The sequence below is a fragment of the Tachysurus vachellii genome, chromosome 23 (assembly GCF_030014155.1).
Source record: "Tachysurus vachellii isolate PV-2020 chromosome 23, HZAU_Pvac_v1, whole genome shotgun sequence".
NCBI classification, from domain to species: Eukaryota; Metazoa; Chordata; class Actinopteri; order Siluriformes; family Bagridae; genus Tachysurus; species Tachysurus vachellii.
In genome coordinates, this window is record NC_083482.1 from 9,696,832 (window position 1) to 9,718,727 (window position 21,896).

A 21,896-nucleotide genomic window follows, 5' to 3' on the forward strand; every position below is an offset into this window, starting at 1 on the left:
GTGTAGGTTTAAAATCTATTTTAGGAACAAAAACAGAGTTGTAAGTTTTCCTCCCTGATTATTTTTCTTCTAAGAAACACATTATGTCATAAAGCGTATGTTGTAGTATATCATGAATTGAATTGAATTGAATTGAATCGAATTAGGTGTAAGAGTAAATAAACTAATAAATCTGGGAGATTCTTATTAAAGCTGAATTGCCATGAGCTGGATTTTAATGCTGTAGTAAGGTGAATTACATTTAGTACTGTGCAAAAATTAAAAAATAATAATGCATTTTTAGTACAATTATTAGTACGTTTATTATTGCATCAGTACAAAAAGAAACTGTAGGTGTTAGAGAACCTTGTCACAGAGCATTGTTTGTCTGTCATTAAATACATGTTATGCTTAACATATTAGGCTATTATGCGACAGTTTATATAACTTTTTTTAAAAAAAGGAAAAGATTATCGTATTGCATATTGATTCTGTTTAGTTTTTACAGAATACAGCTCTTCATAGTGTTCTTTTAATTCTGTTAATTATCAATACTATATTTATATTAATAGTATTAGCAATACTTTTAAAGAAAACTATAAAAGGTTGATTAGCACTTATATGCATGTGTCTAATACATTTGTACAGTAGTGTATATTATGGCTAAAATGCAGTTCAGGTGAAATTAGGTAGGGATCTATATAAGTATCTGTCTTTTCTATATTTGTGATATATAAATTATCGTCATGTTTTCAAGATTTTACAGGAAGTCTGCAAATTTGTGCAGAAATTTGAAATAGGGCTCTGAAGGTGTGTAAATTCCAATCAGTAAGGAGCAGTTTTTTGTCCCTACACCTATTATATAAATAAATGTAATTACAGTTGCTGCTGCCCCTAAAGGCATAGCTAATTTTAAATGTAACTAACACTACATCTTGTTGAATTTCCCAGGGTGAACACACTACCTGCATTAAAAGTGTGTGAAGACGTGATTTGAGAAAGCTTGAGAACACAAGTTGCTCATTACAGGGAGAAGCTTTTTATCTGTTGCACGCAGGCGCTGGAGCATGAAATGGGGTGCAAAACATGTTTTTTTTTCTCAGACAAAACAGATTTTAGCATTTGCATGTGTGCATAACAGCGTTGCAGCTCGTAAGATTTCAGGGCTTAGATTTTCAGAAGCTACACAGAACGTTACCAGCTGCAGTAATTATGTGCCAAATGAATAATTGGAGTATTTTACATTGACCCTTTTTGTTTAGGCTGATTTGAAAGATGGGGCCAAGCTCTCACAAATACGTGCTATTTCATTGTTGTTGTTGTTGTTGTTGTTGTTGTTTTTCAAGATGCATGCTTTGAGGACCTGAGCAGTTGTTGTGATTATAAGGATTGTCATGCTGAATGTCACACCTGTTGCTCATTATGAGAAGTTCAGAAAGAGCATGCAAGCAGTAACGTCAGAGAGAAAAGCACAGCGGTGTGTGTAATTTGGTGCTGAGAATATGTTGTTCTCATCTTCGAGTCCCTGGCAGGGTATAGTTGTGCATCTCTCTCTCTCTCTCTCTCTCTCTCTCTCTCTCCCTCTCTCTCTTTAACTCTCTTTCTCAGACTGCTTTTCTATGAGTAATTTTCATGTCCATGAGAAGTTCCTTTACCAGAACACAATTGCCCCAAAAATACCCAGCACTTTCAGATATATAAAGCGAAACCAGATGAAACGTGAAGAACCTACTTTCATTTATGGTGCTTTCATTTTTGAATAAAAACCTTGTTGTGTTTCCGCTATGGTGCATTTTGGTTGGTCAGCAATAAACACCATTCTTACTCAGATGAGCACATCTATGCCATGTGGTTGCAGTCCAGTTGCAAGTAAATTCTACTATGGCTTGATTACAATGAGAAAGCAATTCCACGCTCTATCATTCCAAATGCATGAATGCTTTGGATTGCAGTTGGAATTTTTTTTGTTGATCAGGTTGCTAAACTGAGCCAAATGAAGGCTTTAGTACTGCCAGAAACGTGTTCTGGATATGTGGATCAACAAACAACCAATAAATAAATAAATAAAAAATAGTTTGTATCAATACAAGCCCCTGTACAAGCAACATGGGCAGTGTACAACTAGACTCAATCCAAATATTTCACTTTATAAAAAGTAAAACCTTGTCCACTGTCTTTGTTTGTATGTCTGTTGGTTTGATTGATTTTTTTTTATTTTTTTATTATTACTTTTATTATTATTATTATTTTTGTGCATTATCTGCTTTCTGAACAATCCCCAGAATGCCAAGGATGCCCCTGTAGACTGCCGTCCTTGTGGGAATTGTAGGTCCAATTCCTCTGGGTTTTCAAGGAGGTTTTTGGAAATTAACTCTGAAAAAGAACCGGACTTGCACTACAAATACAACCATTTGGAGACAGCCTGGAGGATCGAGAGAGACAGCAATAGAGAGAGAGAAAGAGAGAGAGAGAGAGAGAGAGAAAGATGAGCAAGAGCCAGCTAGCATGATTAGATTTTCCGTCAAGTAGCTACGGGCTGTGTGCAGATCCCCGGCTCCCATGTGTGGGCTTCTGTTACTCCGTCTAGTCTGGTGATATGAAGCCAGGGCTGATCGGATGTCTCTGAGCTGTGATGAAATGAGACCTCTTTTTTGGTGGTTAACCTCACAGGTAATGCATGCAAATCACCTTCTTACCAAGCATTAGCACATGAAAGTGGCAGTTAGAGGCCTGTGTGCCCTATGCTGGTCACACGTTGTATGGTAAATAGAAAAGCCTCCAGGTCCCTGGAGAATGGTAGAGCGACAGCTAGAGAGCACTGGGAGTTTAGCCAGTGGTGTTATTGAACATTTTAACCTTCACTGTCTGTGTGAGGAATGTTAGACTCATCGCTTTCGATACAGGGGTCAGATCAATTGCAAATTAGACAAGAGGATTTATTAAGTACTGAATAAAACATTACAGGACACAATGTGCTAGGAAAATAATCGTCATGTAAGATGATGTACCACTGTCAATTTGATAACATATGTGCTGATGACATATTAGAAAAAGCACCAATCAGATTCAAGAATTCAACAGTGCTGTGATACCGTAGGACACGTGCTACTATAAACATAGTGACATTGAGACCCTTTGTTGTTTTCTGTGCTTGGATTTATTGAAGTATTCATATTCATATTTTAGCAAAAAGTAACAACACATATTGTTAACAAATACAGATACAGTATCTTCAGCCCCCAACCTCAGAGATTGATCCTAAGCCTAGAATTACTGTCCAAGTAAGCGTTTTACATGTTCTCCCTTTATTTTATTATTTATATAAAATGTTCATTATACAATACACTACACTAAAAGGATAAAATCACACAAGTGAGGGTACAAATTAAGTCAATTCTTACATCTAAACATCTTGTTTAAAAAGGAAATTTTCTTTGAAATATCCCATTAGCTTGCTATGATGCATTAGCTTGTGGTGCTAATGCATTATATATTAATCATCTATGCTTTCTGTGATAATATGGTCATATTGACCAGGTTTACATTATTCACAAGAGTAATTTGGGGCCAATCTCCTGTGGGCCCACCACCTGCAGGAGGGACCGTAAGGGGCTGGTGCAATGTGGATTGGGTGGCAGACGAAGGCGGGGGCCTCGGCGACCCAATCCCCGGACACGGAATCTGGCTCTAGGGACATGGAATGTCACCTCGCTGGGGGGAAAGGAGCCTGAGCTGGTGCGGGAGGTTGAGAGATACCGACTAGAGATAGTTGGGCTCGCCTCCACTCACAGCTTGGGCTCTGGAACCCAACTCCTTGAGAGAGGCTGGACTCTCTACTACTCTGGAGTTGCCCGCGGTGAGAGGCGGCGGGCTGGTGTGGGCTTGCTCATAGCCCCCCAGCTCAGCAACCATGTGTTGGAGTTCACCCCGGTGAACGAGAGGGTCGTTTCCCTGCACCTGCGGGTCGGGGATAGGTCTCTCACTGTTATTTGTGCTTACGGGCCAAATGGCAGTGTAGAGTACCCGACCTTCTTGGCGTCTCTAGAAGGGGTGCTGGAAAGTGCTCCAACCGGGGACTCCATCGTTCTACTGGGGGACTTCAACGCTCATGTGGGCAGCGACAGTGACACCTGGAGGGGCGTGATTGGGAGGAACGGCCCCCCCGACCTGAACCCGAGTGGTGTTCTGTTATTGGACTTCTGTGCTAGTCACAGTTTGTCCATAACGAACACCATGTTCAAGCATAAGGGTGTCCATCAGTACACATGGTACCAGGACACCCTAGGTCGGAGGTTGATGATCGACTTTGTGGTTGTTTTATCTGACCTCCGGCCGTATGTCTTGGACACTCGGGTGAAGAGAGGGGCGGAGCTGTCAACTGATCACCACCTGGTGGTGAGTTGGATCCGATGGCGGGGGAGGAAGTTGGACAGACTTGGCAGACCCAAACGTACTGTGAGGGTCTGCTGGGAAAGTTTGACAGAGTCTCCAGTCAGAGAGAACTTCAACTCCCACCTCCGGCAGAGCTTCAACCAGATCCCGAGGGAGGTTGGAGACATTGAGTCCGAGTGGACCATGTTCTCCACCTCCATTGTCGATGCAGCCACTCGGAGCTGTGGCCGTAAGGTCTCCGGTGCCTGTCGTGGCGGCAATCCCCGAACCCGGTGGTGGACCCCGGAAGTAAGGGATGCCGTCAAGCTGAAGAAGGAGTCCTATCGAGCCTGGTTGGCTCGGGGGACTCCGGAGGCAGCTGATAGGTACCGGAGGGCTAAGCGAGCTTCAGCCTGGGTGGTTGCGGAGGCAAAAACTCGGGTCTGGGAGGAGTTTGGTGAGGCCATGGAGAAGGACTATCGGTTGGCCTCGAAGAAATTCTGGTAAACCGTCCGGCGCCTCAGGAGGGGGAAGCAGTGCCCTGCTCACGCTGTTTACAGTGGGAGTGGGAATCTGCTGACTTCGACTGGGGACATCCTCGGACGGTGGAAGGAGTACTTCGAGGTTCTCCTCAACCCCACCGACATGTCTTCCATTGAGGAAGCAGAGTCCGAGGGCTCAGTTGTGGACTCGTCGATCCCCCAAGCTGAGGTCACTGAGGTAGTTGAGAAGCTCCTCAGTGGCAAGGCACCGGGGGTGGATGAGATCCGCCCTGAGTACCTCAAGTCTCTGGATGTTGTGGGGCTGTCTTGGTTGACACGCCTCTGCAACGTCGCATGGAGGCTGGGGACAGTGCGTCTGGACTGGCAGACTGGTGGTCCCTCTGTTTAAGAAGGGGGACCGGAGGGTGTGTTCCAACTACAGGGGGATCACACTACTCAGCCTCCCCGGAAAAGTCTATGCCAGGGTACTGGAGAGGAGAATTCGGCCGATAGTCGAACCTCGGACTCAGGAGGAACAATGCGGGTTTCGTCCCGGTCGTGGAACACTGGACCATCTCTATACCCTCGCCAGGTTGCTGGAGGGTTCATGGGAGTTTGCCCAACCAGTCCACATGTGCTTTGTGGATCTGGAGAAGGCATTCGACTGTGTCCCTCGTGGTGACCTGTGGGGGGTGCTCTGGGAGTATGGGGTCCGGGGCCCTCTGCTAAGGGCTGTTTGGTCCCTATATGACCGGAGCAGGAGTTTGGTTCGCATTGCCGGCAGTAAGTCAGACTTGTTCCCGGTGCATGTTGGACTCCGGCAGGGCTGCCCTTTGTCACCGGTCCTGTTCATTATCTATATGGACAGGATTTCTAGGCGCAGTCGGGGGCCGGAGGGAGTCCGGTTTGGGGACCACAGGATTTCGTCTATGCTTTTTGTAGATGATGTTGTCCTGTTGGCTTCCTCAAATCAGGACCTTCAGCGTGCACTGGGACGGTTTGCAGCCGAGTGTGAAGCGGCGGGGATGAGAATCAGCACCTCCAAGTCCGAGGCCATGGTTCTCAACCGGAAAAGGGTGGCTTGCCCCCTTCAGGTTGGTGGGGAGCTCCTGCCTCAGGTGGAGGAGTTTAAGTATCTTGGGGTCTTGTTCACGAGTGAGGGAAGGATGGAGCGGGAGATCGACAGGCGGATCGGTGCATCTTCTGCAGTGATGCGGTCGATGTACCGGTCTGTTGTGGTGAAGAAAGAGCTGAGCCGCAAGGCGAAGCTCTCTATTTACCAGTCGATCTACGTTCCTACCCTCACCTATGGTCATGAGCTTTGGGTCATGACCGAAAGGACAAGATCCCGGATACAGGCGGCTGAAATGAGTTTCCTCCTCAGGGTGGCTGGGCGCTCCCTTAGAGACAAGGTGAGGAGCTCGGTCACCCGGGAGGAGCTCAGAGTAGAGCCGCTGCTCCTCCACATCGAGAGGAGTCAGCTAAGGTGGCTCGGGCATCTGTTTCGGATGCCTCCTGGACGCCTCCCTGGGGAGGTGTTCCGGGCATGTCCAACCGGGAGGAGGCCCCGGGGAAGACCTAGGACACGCTGGAGGGACTATGTCTCTCGGCTGGCCTGGGAACGCCTCGGTATTCCCCCGGAAGAGCTGGAGGAAGTGTCTGGGGAGAAGGAAGTCTGGGCGTCCCTGCTTAGACTGCTGCCCCCGTGACCCGGCCCCGGATAAGCGGTAGAAAATGGATGGATGGATGGACAAGAGTAATTTAATAACCATGATTTAGTGAACCAGGGGGGCACGGTGGCTTAGTGGTTAGCACATTTGCCTCACACCTCCAGGGTTGGGGTTTTTACAGTATTCCCGCCTCCGCCTTGTGTGTGTGGAGTTTGCATGTTCTCCCCGTGCCTCGGGGGTTTCCTCCGGGTACTCCGGTTTCCTCCCCCGGTCCAAAGACATGCATGGTAGGTTGATTGGCATCTCTGGAAAATTGTCTGTAGTGTGTGATTGAGTGAGTGAATGAGAGTGTGTGTGTGCCCTGCGATGGGTTGGCACTCCGTCCAGGATGTATCCTGCCTTGATGCTCACTGACGGATGAGATGACCCGAGGTAGTTCGGATAAGTGGTAGAAAATGAGTGAGTGAGTGAGAGATTTAGTGAACCAAGGCTTAAAGATTTAAGAGCCTGAACATTCAACTCAAAATTAGGTACAAAGTACAAAAACCAATGAGGGATATGTTGTTCACTTTTGCTCTATAAATTTAGGCAAATATTTGTGTTATGGTCAGTTATGGAAAAAAAAAAAAGAGTTAATGATTCAAGTGTTGTCTCTTAATATTACTACTACTACTACTACTACTACCACTACTACCACTACTACTACTACTACTACTACTACTACTACTATTACCACTTCTACTACTACTACTACTTCTACTACTACTACTACTACTACTACTACTACCACTTCTACTACTACTACTACTACTACTACTACTACTACTACTATTACCACTTCTACTACTACTACTACTACTACTACTACTACTACTACTACCTATATCACTACTCGATATGAGGACATGCTGCTAAATGCTCTTTTACTGAGAGTAATGAACAGTTCCAAAACATCAGGCAAAGGCAAGGTCAAAAAACAATGCTTGAGCGATCAACAAGCTGTTGGGTCAGAGAACCAGCGTAGGCAAAAACAAAGGACGAGGCAAGGTTCAGGTGATTTGCAAACAGCAGTGACTAGGGCCAGGACGAAACATGTAGATCAAAGTAAGTAAACAGAGCAAAGTTAAAAACTTGAAAACAAACATAGACGAGGCTTGTTCTTCATGGTGCCTCAATGCCTAGATTCTGTGCCACAACGGAGCAGGCCACTATCATTAATCAGCCATTTGAGCACTAATCTAGCAGGTCCTCTCAGCAGCTGCACCATGACGTTAGCTCGACCTGTCACTGCTTCTCCAAATATCATTAAAGCAAATGGATTTCTTCTTACAAGCAGAGAGGAGCTACATATCCAGTTGCATTCAGAGCTAAGGCACAGTCTCATCTCTCACGCTCTCTTCCTTGTATATCCTTTGGCCTCTATGACTACACTTATCCATACCTATCCACTCTGGCTAGAGGAGAGCCATTCAATCACAGGACAATACACACTCTGTAGCAAGCTGCTAAAAAAATTGCTGTTGAAGCACAGAGCACAGGTTAAGCTCTTGCTGTTTATGTGCTTTCAGAAAAAGTGCAGGATGGGATAAACCCTCAAGTGGCCACAGTGGCAGGAGATGAAACGGAGTGTGCTGATGAGTGTGTTTACTGTAGTATGAGTTTTACCTGAGAGGACTGTGAAGTCCTTTCCTTTTGTTCTCTTTCACTCTTTTTTTTTTTTTTTTTTTTGTCTGTGTGTTTTTTTTTTTACATAGGTTTGTGACTATTGTTTGCTGCTCTTTATGGTAATCCTGGAGCATAGGACCTCTTTCAATTTCTTTTCTTATTTCTTATCTGTTCCAGGTCTGTGATCAAAGCATAACATTGATTAAAAGAATCTCCTTTTCATTATTTTTTATTCATGCTCTCTTTAATACCCTACTCTCAAACTCTCTATACATTTTTCTCTCCCCACTCTTTCTGTCTCAAGTTGCAGTCATTTCTACAGGTGAATGTTACCCAGGTGCATGTGGACGAGTGTGCGGCAGTGGACTGCAGTGGAGGGGGAGGCTGTATGAACAGGCTAAGTGTGAGCGAGAGACCCTCCGTGGTGGATTCAGACAGTATGGCTCTGGTGTCAGTGTCACTGGAGTCCACAGCTGTGTGCAGCTGTTCAGCCCGAGAACACCTGCACCAGGGCTGCTCTACCTACCCCAGGAACCCCTGCCACAACGGAGGAGTGTGCGTGGACACACAAAACGGATACAGGTTAGACCGTGTCCATGGTGTGTGTGTGTGTGTGTGTGTGTGTGTGTGCCATAGAACGATAAGGGCTGGCTCATTTATTACATTCAATGGGAAATTTTCCTCATGAAATGTACTGTAGTGTATTTTTGGGGTAATAACATGGAAAATAAACAGTAATGAATGGTTTTTACAATTTTGTAGAGCTCTGGGGAATCTGGGGAAATTTCATCAGGTGATTTAGAAGTTGCCAGTAATCAAATTTCATTTGTAACAGGGCAGCAACCAACAGCATACTTGTTAAAAGTTTTGATTATGAATATAGAAGCAGAGCCCAAAAAAGAGGGGGAAAAAAGAGGGAAAAACTGCACAAGGCAATGCTCCAGCAAACAAACATTTTTATACACTTTTTATTAAATTTTTGCCTTCCTTTTTTCAAACATACTGTCTGGTAATTTGTAAAATATCATAATTAGATTATGATGCACCTTATTATGATTATGATGTACTAATTAGTGAGCTTTGTTATTGTATTTAATTATTTCCTGAAATGAACTCGTTACATAGCCATCAAATGAGTAAGCAAGCTAACTAACTGGCTTTGGTGTTATTTAGACAGAGCCATGCCTTTTTTTATACTGTTGTACTAGAATTTTGAAATTAGGCATCAGTGCCAAAATAGTCGACTGGGTGCAAATGACAGTTTACTGGGTGCTTTTGCTTTAGATTTTGCTATGATATTTTGGGAAGTGTAGAGAGTACTACTGGCCATAACAGGGTACACAGGTTGGTGTAACGAGCACTGTAGTGATGCGAAGTCCCCCCCCCAAAAAATGGCTTGATTGATTCATCCAGTATTACTTTCTTAAAGATTCATGAGTCATTTAGAATGATTCATACAGTTTCGTACTGCTGTACAGATTGAAAGCTGACATGTTGCATGCTTCGGGACATAAACTGAGGTCCACTGAAAGTAAAATAGTAAGATTAAAAAATTAAATTAATGTTGAAGCGATATATTAAAATAGGAAAAAATAACAGGCTATGCAATCATCTGGATTGCAAACCGCAGGAGATGCTGAAACACGTGGCTGTCAGGACTCAGCCCGGACTTTTGGCCACGGTCTTTTGTTTATGTTCTATGTTCACATGTCTGCCCCGCCCTTGTTTCTTCCTCCCCGCCTCTGCACACCTGTTCCTCATGTGTTTAATTGTCATGTCTATTTAGCCGTGCCACGTTGCCTTTGGCACTTTTTTTGCCTATCGCCATGTGTCATCATGTCATGTCTGGTATCGTCTGCATCTTTGTCCCTGTTTCGTGTTTATTTAGCCAATAAATTCAGTTTATTTTCGCTATCCTGCATTTGTGTCTGTTTTTATTCCCACATCGTTGACAATGGCAATCAGCAATTATCACTAAGCCAAGTAGCCATTCTTACCTGACTAGCCATGCCTTACGTCAGAGAGCTACAAGATAGAAGATATACAAATATAAGTATATATGGTCACGTTCATGATCATTCATTTCATATCCCTGTCTTTACTTATCCATTTTATATTGTAAATTGCATATTGTATATTTCAGTTATCCTTTTCTTGCCCTTGCCTGTCTGGGTCAATTCTCCAGAGAGAGATGCACACTCTGAACAGCTACTACTTTCTTTCAGAAATGTGCAACTCGCTGAGACCATCGATTTATTTTTGTCTGTTTTGTTTTGTTTTGTTTTGTTTTTGTAATTATTATATTTTATACATGTACATATGATAACAAATTTCATGTAATATTCAATAAAACAAATCAGTTTTAATTATATATATATATAATTAGACATATATAATTAGGTTTAATAAGACATCTGAGTGGATGATGTGCTAAACGACAGCTTTGCTATGATTTTCATCAGTGTTACTGCATACTGCATGCTTTTTATTCTTAAATGTTCATCTCTGAATCTCGTCTGTGTAGATCAAGTTAAACAGTCAACAACATATTTTTAGAATTCGGAGTGTGTGTCTTACTAGTATCTGGAAGCTCATTAGGTCACTAGCTTAGTATGCAATCCAGATTAACAGAATTTTTCACCGAGTTTTAACCAGAGTCTTTGACTGAATGCAGTATAATTTCAGATGCATTATTTTGAAGATGGAGAGTTTTGTTCTATTAGGTCAGTGCTTATGCGCTCATGGTCAATTAACACTACTTAAGCAAAAGGCTAAAAGCAAACATATTAGAAGTTGGGCCTCTGTAAAGTATGATGAAATAGTGTGATGAAACACCATGAAAGAGTTAGCTCTTGTTCCCTTCTCTCTCGTTCTCATGCTCAACGGCATCTTCGAGAATGCCAAATGACTCAAGCTCAAGTGAACTTTCCAGATAGATCTCTTCTAATATTTGTAAGGCTAATCCTCTCACCACTGAGAGTTCTTGCAAATATGAGGTGCGGCAAGCTTCTCTTCTGCTTGCTATTCAATTCAATTACCAAGGTCTTGCACGACTATCGATTTTCCTTACAGAATAACAATACAAAGGGAAAGGGAGGGAGGAACAGTGATGGATGGGAGAGGATTTATATTTGGATTTTTTTTTATTATTATTTTTAGTATGAAAGTTTAGTTAATAACTAAATCTCCGTTGTCACTCAGGGGATTGCTGGCAGACAGAATATAGTTCACATCTTTAATTTCTCATTAAAACCAACTCTGGGAATCTGTTTCTATGGGAAATGATGTGAGATTTTGCAACAGGTTGTACTTATTGCCTAAGGGAGCCCTGTTCCTTCCTGATGTAATTGATCTCTTTCAATTATGTGGAAGCAACTCTATATGAGAATGTGAGAGATTTCACTTTTAATGTGCTTTAGTATTTCATTGGGTGTTGTACATAGTATAGAATGAATATATAGAGGAGGAAATTAGCTAAGTTTCTGCACTAATAATGCGACATGTTTACAAATGCAGTATAATTAATATCCCGTAGGGTCATTAGTAATGCAGAGCAACAAACACATCATCAATATCAACTAGTGTATTCCAAAGAGCTTGTTTAAAATTAAATGCGTGCATTTGATTGCTGCATAATGTATCAGGTGGCAATCAACACTTCCATAAACACACACATGTCATCCATGCCTCATCATAGGCAGTTATATTTTATAGCATCAATATAAAGGTATCTACATTTACAGCCCAATAATGACTAATAACTCAATTAAGAAAAAAGGAAAAAGACTAAATCATTTACAGTCATTCTAGATGAATTTTCAGATGGAAAGTGCTATCTAACTGGTTTATATAGCTCTTTCATACAAGAAATTGTGGAAAATGCATCTCTTCATTGTTTCCTGGTGGTTTTGTAATGGGCTATAATGATTAGTAATGGCATTTTGTGTTTTGAAAATGTCTTAATATCACAGAGTAAGGGTTCTAATGGGATAACAGGTGGCTTGTAATTCGTTTCAAAGGCATTTGATGGATTTCTAATGGAATTGCCCCACATGAGTCTTCGATAGGATTTTTTTTATGAATGTTTGATATGGGAATCCTGCAGAATAGTCCACTCACACATTACTACAATAGCCATCGATAACAAAGGTGAGACCTTTCTGTTAGGCTACAGAGACTACGGAGACTTTCTACATTCTGAAAATAACCCCATTGATGCAGCAGTTTATTGGGACTTGACTGTGAGAAGAAGAGAAATAAAACTTATTTGATGGGAATCGTCAGTTTAATTATATTCACGAAATGTAAAAATGAATATGACACAATATGTTAAAAACAAGAGGCATAAATATACATTAGACATCAATCTTAATATAGTGTAGTGGTAGAGGTGGGATTGGTTACATGATGTTTGGTGGAGATCATGTCTTATTGAGCATTTGAGTGAAAGTTTTGATGTACTGATGTGAATCAGATGCATATATGTTCACTGAGAATTTTTAACTTCTGATATTTAAACAGAGCAAAGTGATTCAAGTACATGTGAACAGTTTATTCAGCCTTAATTAAATGAATTCAGCTTGACAGAAAGCTTGCTATTTAAGCATAGCCAGTGATTGTCGAATCAGCACCACTTCATACACACAAATATAAACAAAAAACAGAGACATACGGACATGTTTATGTCCCATGATCTGTGATAGATGGCAGAGGATAGAAGTCCTACTGTCACGTCTCATCTCATTAATTAGGCATTTGAACAAAAAAAAAGAAACACCACTGGGGGAAAAAAAAATCCATATTCATCAGCAATCTGGAGCTGCTGTTCAACTTCACATCTTTTTCCCTTTATCTGTCCTTAAAGGTGAAACTGAATACTGTGTGAAAGGCAACTCTTAGAATAGTTTCCAACGTACTGTATAATCACGAGTTCTTTATTTTCTTTATTCGTTTTCTTTTCAGTTTTTAATTAAATAGAGCAAATAAAGCTGTGCATTGGCACTTGATTGTTGTGTGCTTTAGAGCGATTTGTGTCATGAACATAGTATAGGTCATATACAGTATATATATATACAGTACATATACTGTATATGTATATATGTATGTATGTATGTGTATATATATATATATATATATATATATATATATATATATATATATATATATATATATATATATATATATATTGACATATATAACTTTTATTTTGTGTAGAGTGTGGTATAGTAACAGTACTGGTTTACACACTACAGTAAGAGTCATGCTTGTTTGTGTCTGGTTCTCACAGTTTCTGTGTTGCTGTTTATGTGCAAAACACTCACACATTCGGAGAGAGTGGTTCTATGATCGGACTGCTGTTTAGCCATTGGAACGTAATGTTGTACCATTTTTAACACTAAATGTATAAAAACATGCAGTTGAACATGCATTGCTCTTAAATTTGCAACAAGGTTGATAGTAACAGGTTTTATTTTAAGCATAGTTTTAGCAAATTGACAAAATGTGGTTAACTAGCATGCAACTAGATTATAAGGACATATACTTTTACAAAAGATTTACTTTCAGACTATAATTTGACATTTCAAGCTTCGATGTCAGAACGTGAGACATGCTTTTGTTCTTCACATGATCTTCAGGAAAATCAACTTCCTGTTGAATGTTTCATATATTTTATAAGGTAGAATATGTTTAGGAAACAAAGTAGCGTGAATGTTGTGATGATTTGTGGGTGGGAAATTTGGTTCAAGCAGGAGATGGTAAGTGAATTCTAACTTTAATGCAAAAGTAATATTTTTTAAAGTATGTTAATGATTATACTACAGTATATTTAAGGGTAAAGTGGTTGTACTGGGCAGAGACATAAGATCTAATAAAGGACCCTTAAACTTTTAAAATAACCCTTACCTTTATTTGTACTTACCTACATACAGTACATGTATATAGATATAAAAACCACAGACTTTTTTATACTGACATGTTTCCCTCTTGGCATCTATGCCAACGACTAGCTTTTAGTATTTCTCATATCAAAATGGCTTATATCTGTTTTGCTACAGCGTATAGCTCTTCAACAAACTGTTCAAACCTTGACGTTTACTGTGTGACAAAATCTGAAAGAGACAAACTTATTGATTTTTACCAGTAAAATTGTTGAACATGTTGCTTACTTAATATGGTGTTTTTTGGGGAGGATTAAAATGTAGATAAAAACATGTCTATGTCCTTTGGGTTAGATACAGATATGTTTCTTGATGTGGCAGAACATCTTATAGGCAGACTTCCCGTTCTATTCCTAGACTTCTTCACATATTTTTAAAACTATTAGCACTTGGCTGCTTTTTTGTTGTATTTTATTTATTTATTTATTTATTTATTTATTTATTTATTTATTTATTTATTTTATTAATCAATAACAGATGTTAATTTGCTGTAGTCTTTTCCAGGTGACAAAAGGGCAGAGAGCCCCCACATAAGCCCATGCATAAAATATGACCCTTTATTTATTTAAAAATATTCAACCTTTGATTTAGAAATGTACCTTATTAAAGTTATGTTTGCTGCATAAATGTTACTGTATCAAAACGTTTGTCCCTAGTGCACAAATTGGGATTAAAGGCAACCTCTGGTGTTTCCTCTGGTGGAAGGTACCTCACTGAGGATTTTCCACCTCACTGTTCTCAGCTGATTAAATAGTAGCTACTAGGCTGATTAGCCACATTGACAGTATCAGAATTTTTTCAGAGTGACATCAAGCAGAAGCCCATACACGACTAGCAGGATGACGCAGTAGTAGTATATCCCAGTGGACTAGCTGTAATGTGTCCAATGTGGTGCACACTTCAGATAGATTCCTTCTGCTCTTCTCTTGTACCCCGAAGCACAGATGTGAGCCTTTCTGAAAGAGATAACCAGACAAGACCCATGTTATCGCTTTGCAATAGCACAGGCTAGCTGTGTTTAGTTTATTCATTTGATCCATGAAGAGGAAATATGTGGCACAGACCTGAAAAGCATACCTAAAGCTGGCCAAGTGGTTGATAAATGACCCTCGGGATTTAAAGACCACACACATGCACACTCACCAGCCACTTTATTTAGAAACACCATACTAAAATGTTACTGGAGCCTTCCTGTCAGCCTGAACCAGTCTAGTCTGGCCATTCCTCTCAGAACTTTCTCATCAGCAAGCTGTTTCCATGTGTAGAACTGCTCTGCACTGGGTATTTTTTTTATATTTTCAATTGTTCTGTGTAAAGACTATTGTGCATGGCAATCCCCAGAGATCCATGATGTATAGAATATACACACCAGCCTCTGGTACCCGAAAACTATGCATGACATAGACAAAGATCTCATTTTCTCATCGTTTTCCTAACATTAACTGCTGCTAACGTTCCTAATAAAGTAGCCAGTGACTGTAAGTACTCAATGATGGAGGATTAATAACAGGATTTGAACATGAATGGTCTTATTTTTTTCAAAAATACTGGCTACAAGAACAAGAAATTAATAAAACATGCTGGTTAGGAGTGACAGGAATGAGTTTAGCTAATCAAGATTGAAAGTAAGGCTTGGATTCTGTCAACTGGCCAAATAATCTGATTTAGGGTGTAAGATATTCGCTGAATTGCTGAAGAAACACCAGCTTTCTAAACACCTTTCACATTCACTCAGAGAAATCTGTTGCTTTGAAGATTGGAGGGTCTTTTGCTGATGACCCTGCTGTGTACCCTGAGGCCAAGACTTTGATTATCAGCTTGGGAGAACATGATCTGATGCCTTGGTGGCTCTGCTGGTTTAGTGTTGTGACATTTTGAACCTAATCTTTGAAACCATGACCATTTTCCGCATAGTTGATGCTTATCAAATACTGGTGAAAGTGCAAAGATTAAATGGCATTTTGGCAGCAGTCCCACTCGGTCTACCTTACGCTTTATTCTCTCTCTCGCTCTCTCCCTCTCTCTGTCTCTCCCTCTCCAAGACTTCTAAGCTTTCAACGGTTCCTTTTACTGCTTCATTTACAGCATCTCAACATCTACAACATATACAATTACAGATTTCAGCCAAGAAAGTGAATTACGTAAACATGAACGTTACTTCAAGGTCTTTAAATAAAGCTACTCATAGGGCTACCTGATACCTGGATAAATTTTTTTTCATGACAACTGTTTATGTTTATCTTTTACCCCAATAAGCAAACTATGGTACATTAATACTCATTATATGGCTTTGAGTTAGTTTTTATAACATTCTAGTATAAGTTAGCACAAGAATCTTTAATGACAACTGAATTCATGACAACACCTGAATCTTACCGAATGGAAACAAAAGGTTCCAGGGAACAATGGTTAGTATTTATATTGAACACTGTGTTTTAGAGTAAATTTTTAATATGTGAGGTCTCAATATTTAAGCACAAGAAGGTATTCAGGCGATTCTCATCAACCCTGGCGGCTATCGGGTTTTCAAGAAACCACAATTACATAAACTGCTAGCATTCTTTCCCGTCTAGCCTATTTGCTCTATCTCTGTAGTATTCTCATTTTCAGCCTCTATGATGGTCCAGTTCCTCTGTTATTGCTTCTGTCACTTGAATGTATTGCTCTATGCTTAAAGACTCCATGCAAAATACTCAAGCTATTCATCATGTGTGAGCAGGTTAAGAAAGGCAACCATTCAAATCAACACTAGATACCATGGCTCAAGTGTAACCTGACTCATATTCAAAACAAGAAGTTGGCAAACCCAAAGTCAGAGTGGCTTTTTATGAAACCTTAGCTTAAAACGATGCTGTCCTCCAGACAATTCCACCCTTTATTGTATTGATTGTAGGGTGAAATGTCGCCTTATTGCGAGCAGACCAGCCCTGTCTCATGTCCTGTATGTGTGTCTGGGGAAAGAATTAGCTGCATTGGGCTGGAAAACTATCTGGATTGGGTTCTTCAAGAGACTGACATTAATCAATGTCCCCATATTAGGAATGCAATAACGGCATATTATCACAGTAAATTTCTCTGCTGGTGCACATTAGAATTCCATTCTGCACTCATATCCCGTTGTCATGTGTGTGATGAATGCTCTGTAAATGGTGCAAAAGCAAGAACAATCTGAGGCATCCTAAGCCCCCAATAAAGAAGTCTACTGTAGGACGTGTATCTGGACATCTTACACTGTCATAAACATTTTGTGAAACGATCCAGCATTTTTATTCACGGACAGCTGGCATTGTTGCAGGACGGCTGTTTGGTTAGATTGTATTGTTGCCCTGGTATTGTATCCCTTACTTTGTCCTTTACTTTCATAACTGGATTCTTTAAAACGTCCCTTGGGTTAACTTTGTTTTTGAAGCTATCTCTTTTACCTTGACGTTATACAGCCCGATAAATGGTTTGTTTTTATTGCATGAAAATAGTACTGTATTTGTGGAAGCTTCTTAAATGAAGCAAGGCCCTGGGGACCCCACTAGCACATCATATCTTTTGTCTCGTGTCTCCTGTTCAGCATACTTTGTTAGTAAATACAGGCCTAGCTTTGATTAGCGGGTCGCATTATGCTGTGTCACACATATTGACTCACCTGAGTAAAGTTTGCTCCTGCATCAGTTAGATGTGTTAAGAAGCCATCATTTAACAACAACATTTCCCTTTCAATCCTTTTCAATCCCACAATCAGATATGTACAGTTCAGGGAGGGAGGAGGGAGGGAGGGAGGAGGGATAGAGAGAGAGAGAAAGAGAGAGAGAGAGAAAGAGAGAGAGAGAGAGAGAGCATGAAAGAGAGAGAGAGAGAGAGAGAGAGAGAGAGAGAGAGAGAGAGAGAGATTAAAGCTTTCTTCTAGAAGCGGCAGGCATTGATGCATAAGACAAAGAGAGAAAGAATAAGTGATACATGTGGAGGAAAAGACCTGCAAAGACAGAATCATCATTACATGAAAAGAAAAGAAAAGAAAAGAAAAGAAAAGAAAAGAAAAGAAAAGAAAAGAAAAAAAACTATGATTAGACTCTTCTCAAAGTGACATGAAAAAATTTTGAAAGAGAAAATGTCAAACTGATGTGTGTAATACCACTGAATGTCGTACTTGTGGAGAATTATTTTTTATAGAAAAAAAGGAAAATAATTAAAAAAAAACTATAATAAGACAAATATGTCTCTGTACATATTAATAGTGTAAGTTTAGTTGAGAGAAATGATTCAATAAAAACAGTGAAGTCAGACTTTTTCACCTTGCTGTATTGTTTTATTATTTTTTATTTGTTTTATAGATGTCAGTGCCCAGCACAGTTTGATGGACCTGAATGTCAGCAGACCAAACATAGTTTCCATGGCAACGGCTATGCTTGGTTTCCTCCCATAAGGCCATGCTTCGAGAGCCACCTCTCTTTGGAGTTCATCACAGAGGTGGCAGACGGTCTGCTGCTCTACAGCGGGCCACTCGCGCCTTTGCAACCCTGGGAACCTGAGGATTTCATGGCTATTGGTAACGTATACATTTTTTTTTCTCTACTGCAATGAGATAGAGAATATATGAAAGAAGGAATGATGGGGGAAAAATAATTTGTTAAAAATTCAGAGCCAGCACAGTTTCACCAAGGTCACCTAGCTAGAGGTCCTCTTGCCCACGTTCCGCACACACTCATGGGAACTCATGGGATTATTTCTGCAGACATTTCTGGAATATAGCTGGTCTCTAGTGGCAAAAATTTCATTGTTCATTTTAAATCATTTGTTTCTGTAAAATAAAAAGGTGTCAGTTAAAAAAAATACTCACTATTTATACATTAAAGCAAGAGAAAACAAAGCTCATAAGTGACATTGTTGCTCATCCTCATTGGCTGCTGACACTGAAGTTTTTTCATCTCCTAAAGACGGTATGAGATCGTCTATTTGGCAGTTAGGAATCTTTTACTGTAGCGCACAATTGATTTAATCATTTTAATCATTGTTAGCCTGCTTATGCATTATCATGGATGTATTATAAGAAGCAGAAAGGTTCACTGTAGTGCCTACTTGCTGTTTGCCAAGGTACAGTACATTGTTCCTGAGCATGTAACGGTCCTGAGATTTGCCTTATCAGCTTTTGAGGTTTAGCTCTTGTGAAGATCAATTGAGACAATAAATTGAACCTCAAGTCTCATATTATTTTATTGTACATTGATTGACTTGAGGGGGGCACGTTGGCTTAGTGGTTAGCACGTTTGCCTCACACCTCCAGGGTTGGGGGTTCGATTCCCGCCTCCGCCTTGTGTGTGTGGAGTTTGCATGTTCTCCCCGTGCCTCGGGGGTTTCCTCCGGGTACTCCGGTTTCCTCCCCTGGTCCAAAGACATGCATGGTAGGTTGATTGGAGTCTCTGGAAAATTGTCCGTAATGTGTGATTGCGTGATTGAATGAGAGTGTGTGTGCCTGGGTGTGTGCCAACATGGGTTGGCACTCCGTCCAGGGTGTATCCTGCCTTGATGCCCAATGACGCCTGAGATAGGCACAGGCTCCCCGTGACCCGAGGTAGTGCGGATAAGTGGTAGAAAATGAATGAATGAATAAATGAATGATTGACTTGAATCCGAATGTCTCAGGTTTTTACTAATTTATGGATGGGTAATTGATTTTAAGTTAAAAATTTTTATGTTCTTTTGTGGTTTCTTTCGTAAATCGACTTTTTTTTCTCCAAATTAAAGGTACACTGAAAATTAAACATTACCCAGAGATCAGTCGAGACTGAGCTGCACATCCTAACAGATTGCTTGAATAATAAATCAATGAGATGTGCACTGTTTTAAAAAACAGTTCCTGTCTCTAGTTTCTAGCTTGCATACAGGAAAAAAAATGTAAATAAAGAGTGTTTTGTGTTTTGTGAGAAAAAATTACACGCGACATAAAAGGTGAACGATTTGTGGGATCTTGTCGCTAGGGATAACCGTAATGCAATGTGTTATTTAAAAAAAAAAGTCCTGCTCAACTCTGTGGATGATTTATGTAATTTTCTTATTACATAACATCACATTTTCTTATTGTTCTATTTATACTTCTATTTTGTCTCCATTTGTTTTCGCATTTATATTTATGTTAATTCATTTGGTGGAAATGTGACTTTTATGCTAATGAAGAATTGTTCAATTGAACTTAAATGGATGTGTGTGTTTGTATGTGTGTGTGTGTGTGTGTGTGTGTGTGTGTGTGTGTGTGTGTGTGTGTAAAAGAGAGAGCTAGAGAGAGAGAGAGAGAATGAGAGAGACAAAGACTGTTTGACTCAGAGAGCGAGAGTCTGACCCTCTCTCCCATCCCTCTTCAGTGATGATTTAATGTTTTTAATATAAAAGTTTGAGGACTGCAACTCCCGGTGGAGATTTCTTTAGCAAACAGCAGTCCAGAATCACAAGAAAAAAGAAAAAGTCTAGCAAGTGCAAGCCAGTCCACGACATATAACCTCTTCTGTCATATTAGGCAGAGCCTGCGTCTTAGTTTGTCACAGGTTAACGAAGACACTCGACACTCATTATGCATTAAAGCCTTATTTGTCATTCTTTTCAGAGAATAATTACAATAGGGTGTACACTAATGAACTCACCCATGTCTGTTTGCGTGCTCTGAATACTTCTCTAAAGAATAGCTCTGTTCTCAGTTTGCTTGGTGTGGATATGAATATTAGCCTTGTGAATGTTCTACAGACATTTGGCTCTAAGAGGATTTGATATTTCAGGTCTTTAAATTGTTCTTTATTGATGTTTTTACTTTGTGATTCTAAAAGTTCATATTTATAGCTGTAGGAAGTTTACAGTGAACTTACAGTGTTTAAATGCATATACATGCACTGTCCATTTTATTCATCCAGTCAGCTACTTAAGTGGCAGCAGTCCAGTGCATCAAATCATCATGCCAAGAGCTTTAGTTGATGTTCATATCAGACATCAGAAAAAGAGAAATATGGGATATCAGTGACTTTGAATGTGGCCCTGGTTTGTGGTGTGAGACAGGCTGGTTTGGCTGTTTTGGAAATTGCTAGTCTGGGATTTTCACACCAAACTCTATGCAGAATGGTGCAAAAAATTGTACATGATCGTACATTGGCAGAATTTTATAACATGATTTATTACATCTGAGTAGTTAAGGGTTAAGAGACAAGGGTCAAGAATTGAACTAATCACTATGTCAACCAATAGGCTTGAAATGCCCAACTTTGTGCTATAGACAGAAAGCCATGAGAGATAAGAATGGTCAAAGGAGACTTGTTCAAAATGACAGAAAATGTACAATGGCTCAAATAAACACTCTTTACAACCATGGTGAGCAGAAAAAAAAATCTCTGAATGCACAACATAATGTCCCTTGGTCTATGACAGCTTCAGACAACAGTGGGCTAAATAAAAACCATGCAGCTGAAAATTGGAAAAAACATATCTATGAAAACCCTTTTTCCAATCCTCAACTGACTGGTGCTTACTGTGCGGAAAAATCCCAAGATATCAGCAGTTTCTGAAATACTCATACTATCCTATCTGACAGCACTAATTTTCTGCATTCAGAGTCATTGCAATCACATTTTCCCCCATTCTTTTGTTTCACCATGTTTGAACTGAAGCTCTTGACGTGTATCTGCCTGATGCATTGCACTGCTTTAACATGATTGGCTGACTGGATAATTGGATATGTAGATTGGATATATAAGCACAGATTTACTGCTTGTTTGAGTGTCCAGGGAAGAGAAAGGTCTATTGTCTTCATTTTATGACCTGTG

The 21,896-nt window shown here is 40.3% G+C and overlaps 1 protein-coding gene across 1 annotated transcript in view; it reads left to right on the top strand.

Annotated features, from left to right (window-relative positions):
* The window catches only part of si:ch211-186j3.6 (neural-cadherin), a 240,406-nt gene that overhangs the window by 159,022 nt on the left and 59,488 nt on the right, over window positions 1-21,896 (top strand). Inside the window, exons 22-23 of the mRNA XM_060858990.1 lie at window positions 8,472-8,749; window positions 18,429-18,643. Coding sequence (XP_060714973.1) covers window positions 8,472-8,749; window positions 18,429-18,643 — 493 coding nt within the window. The remainder of the gene's footprint in view (window positions 1-8,471; window positions 8,750-18,428; window positions 18,644-21,896) is intronic.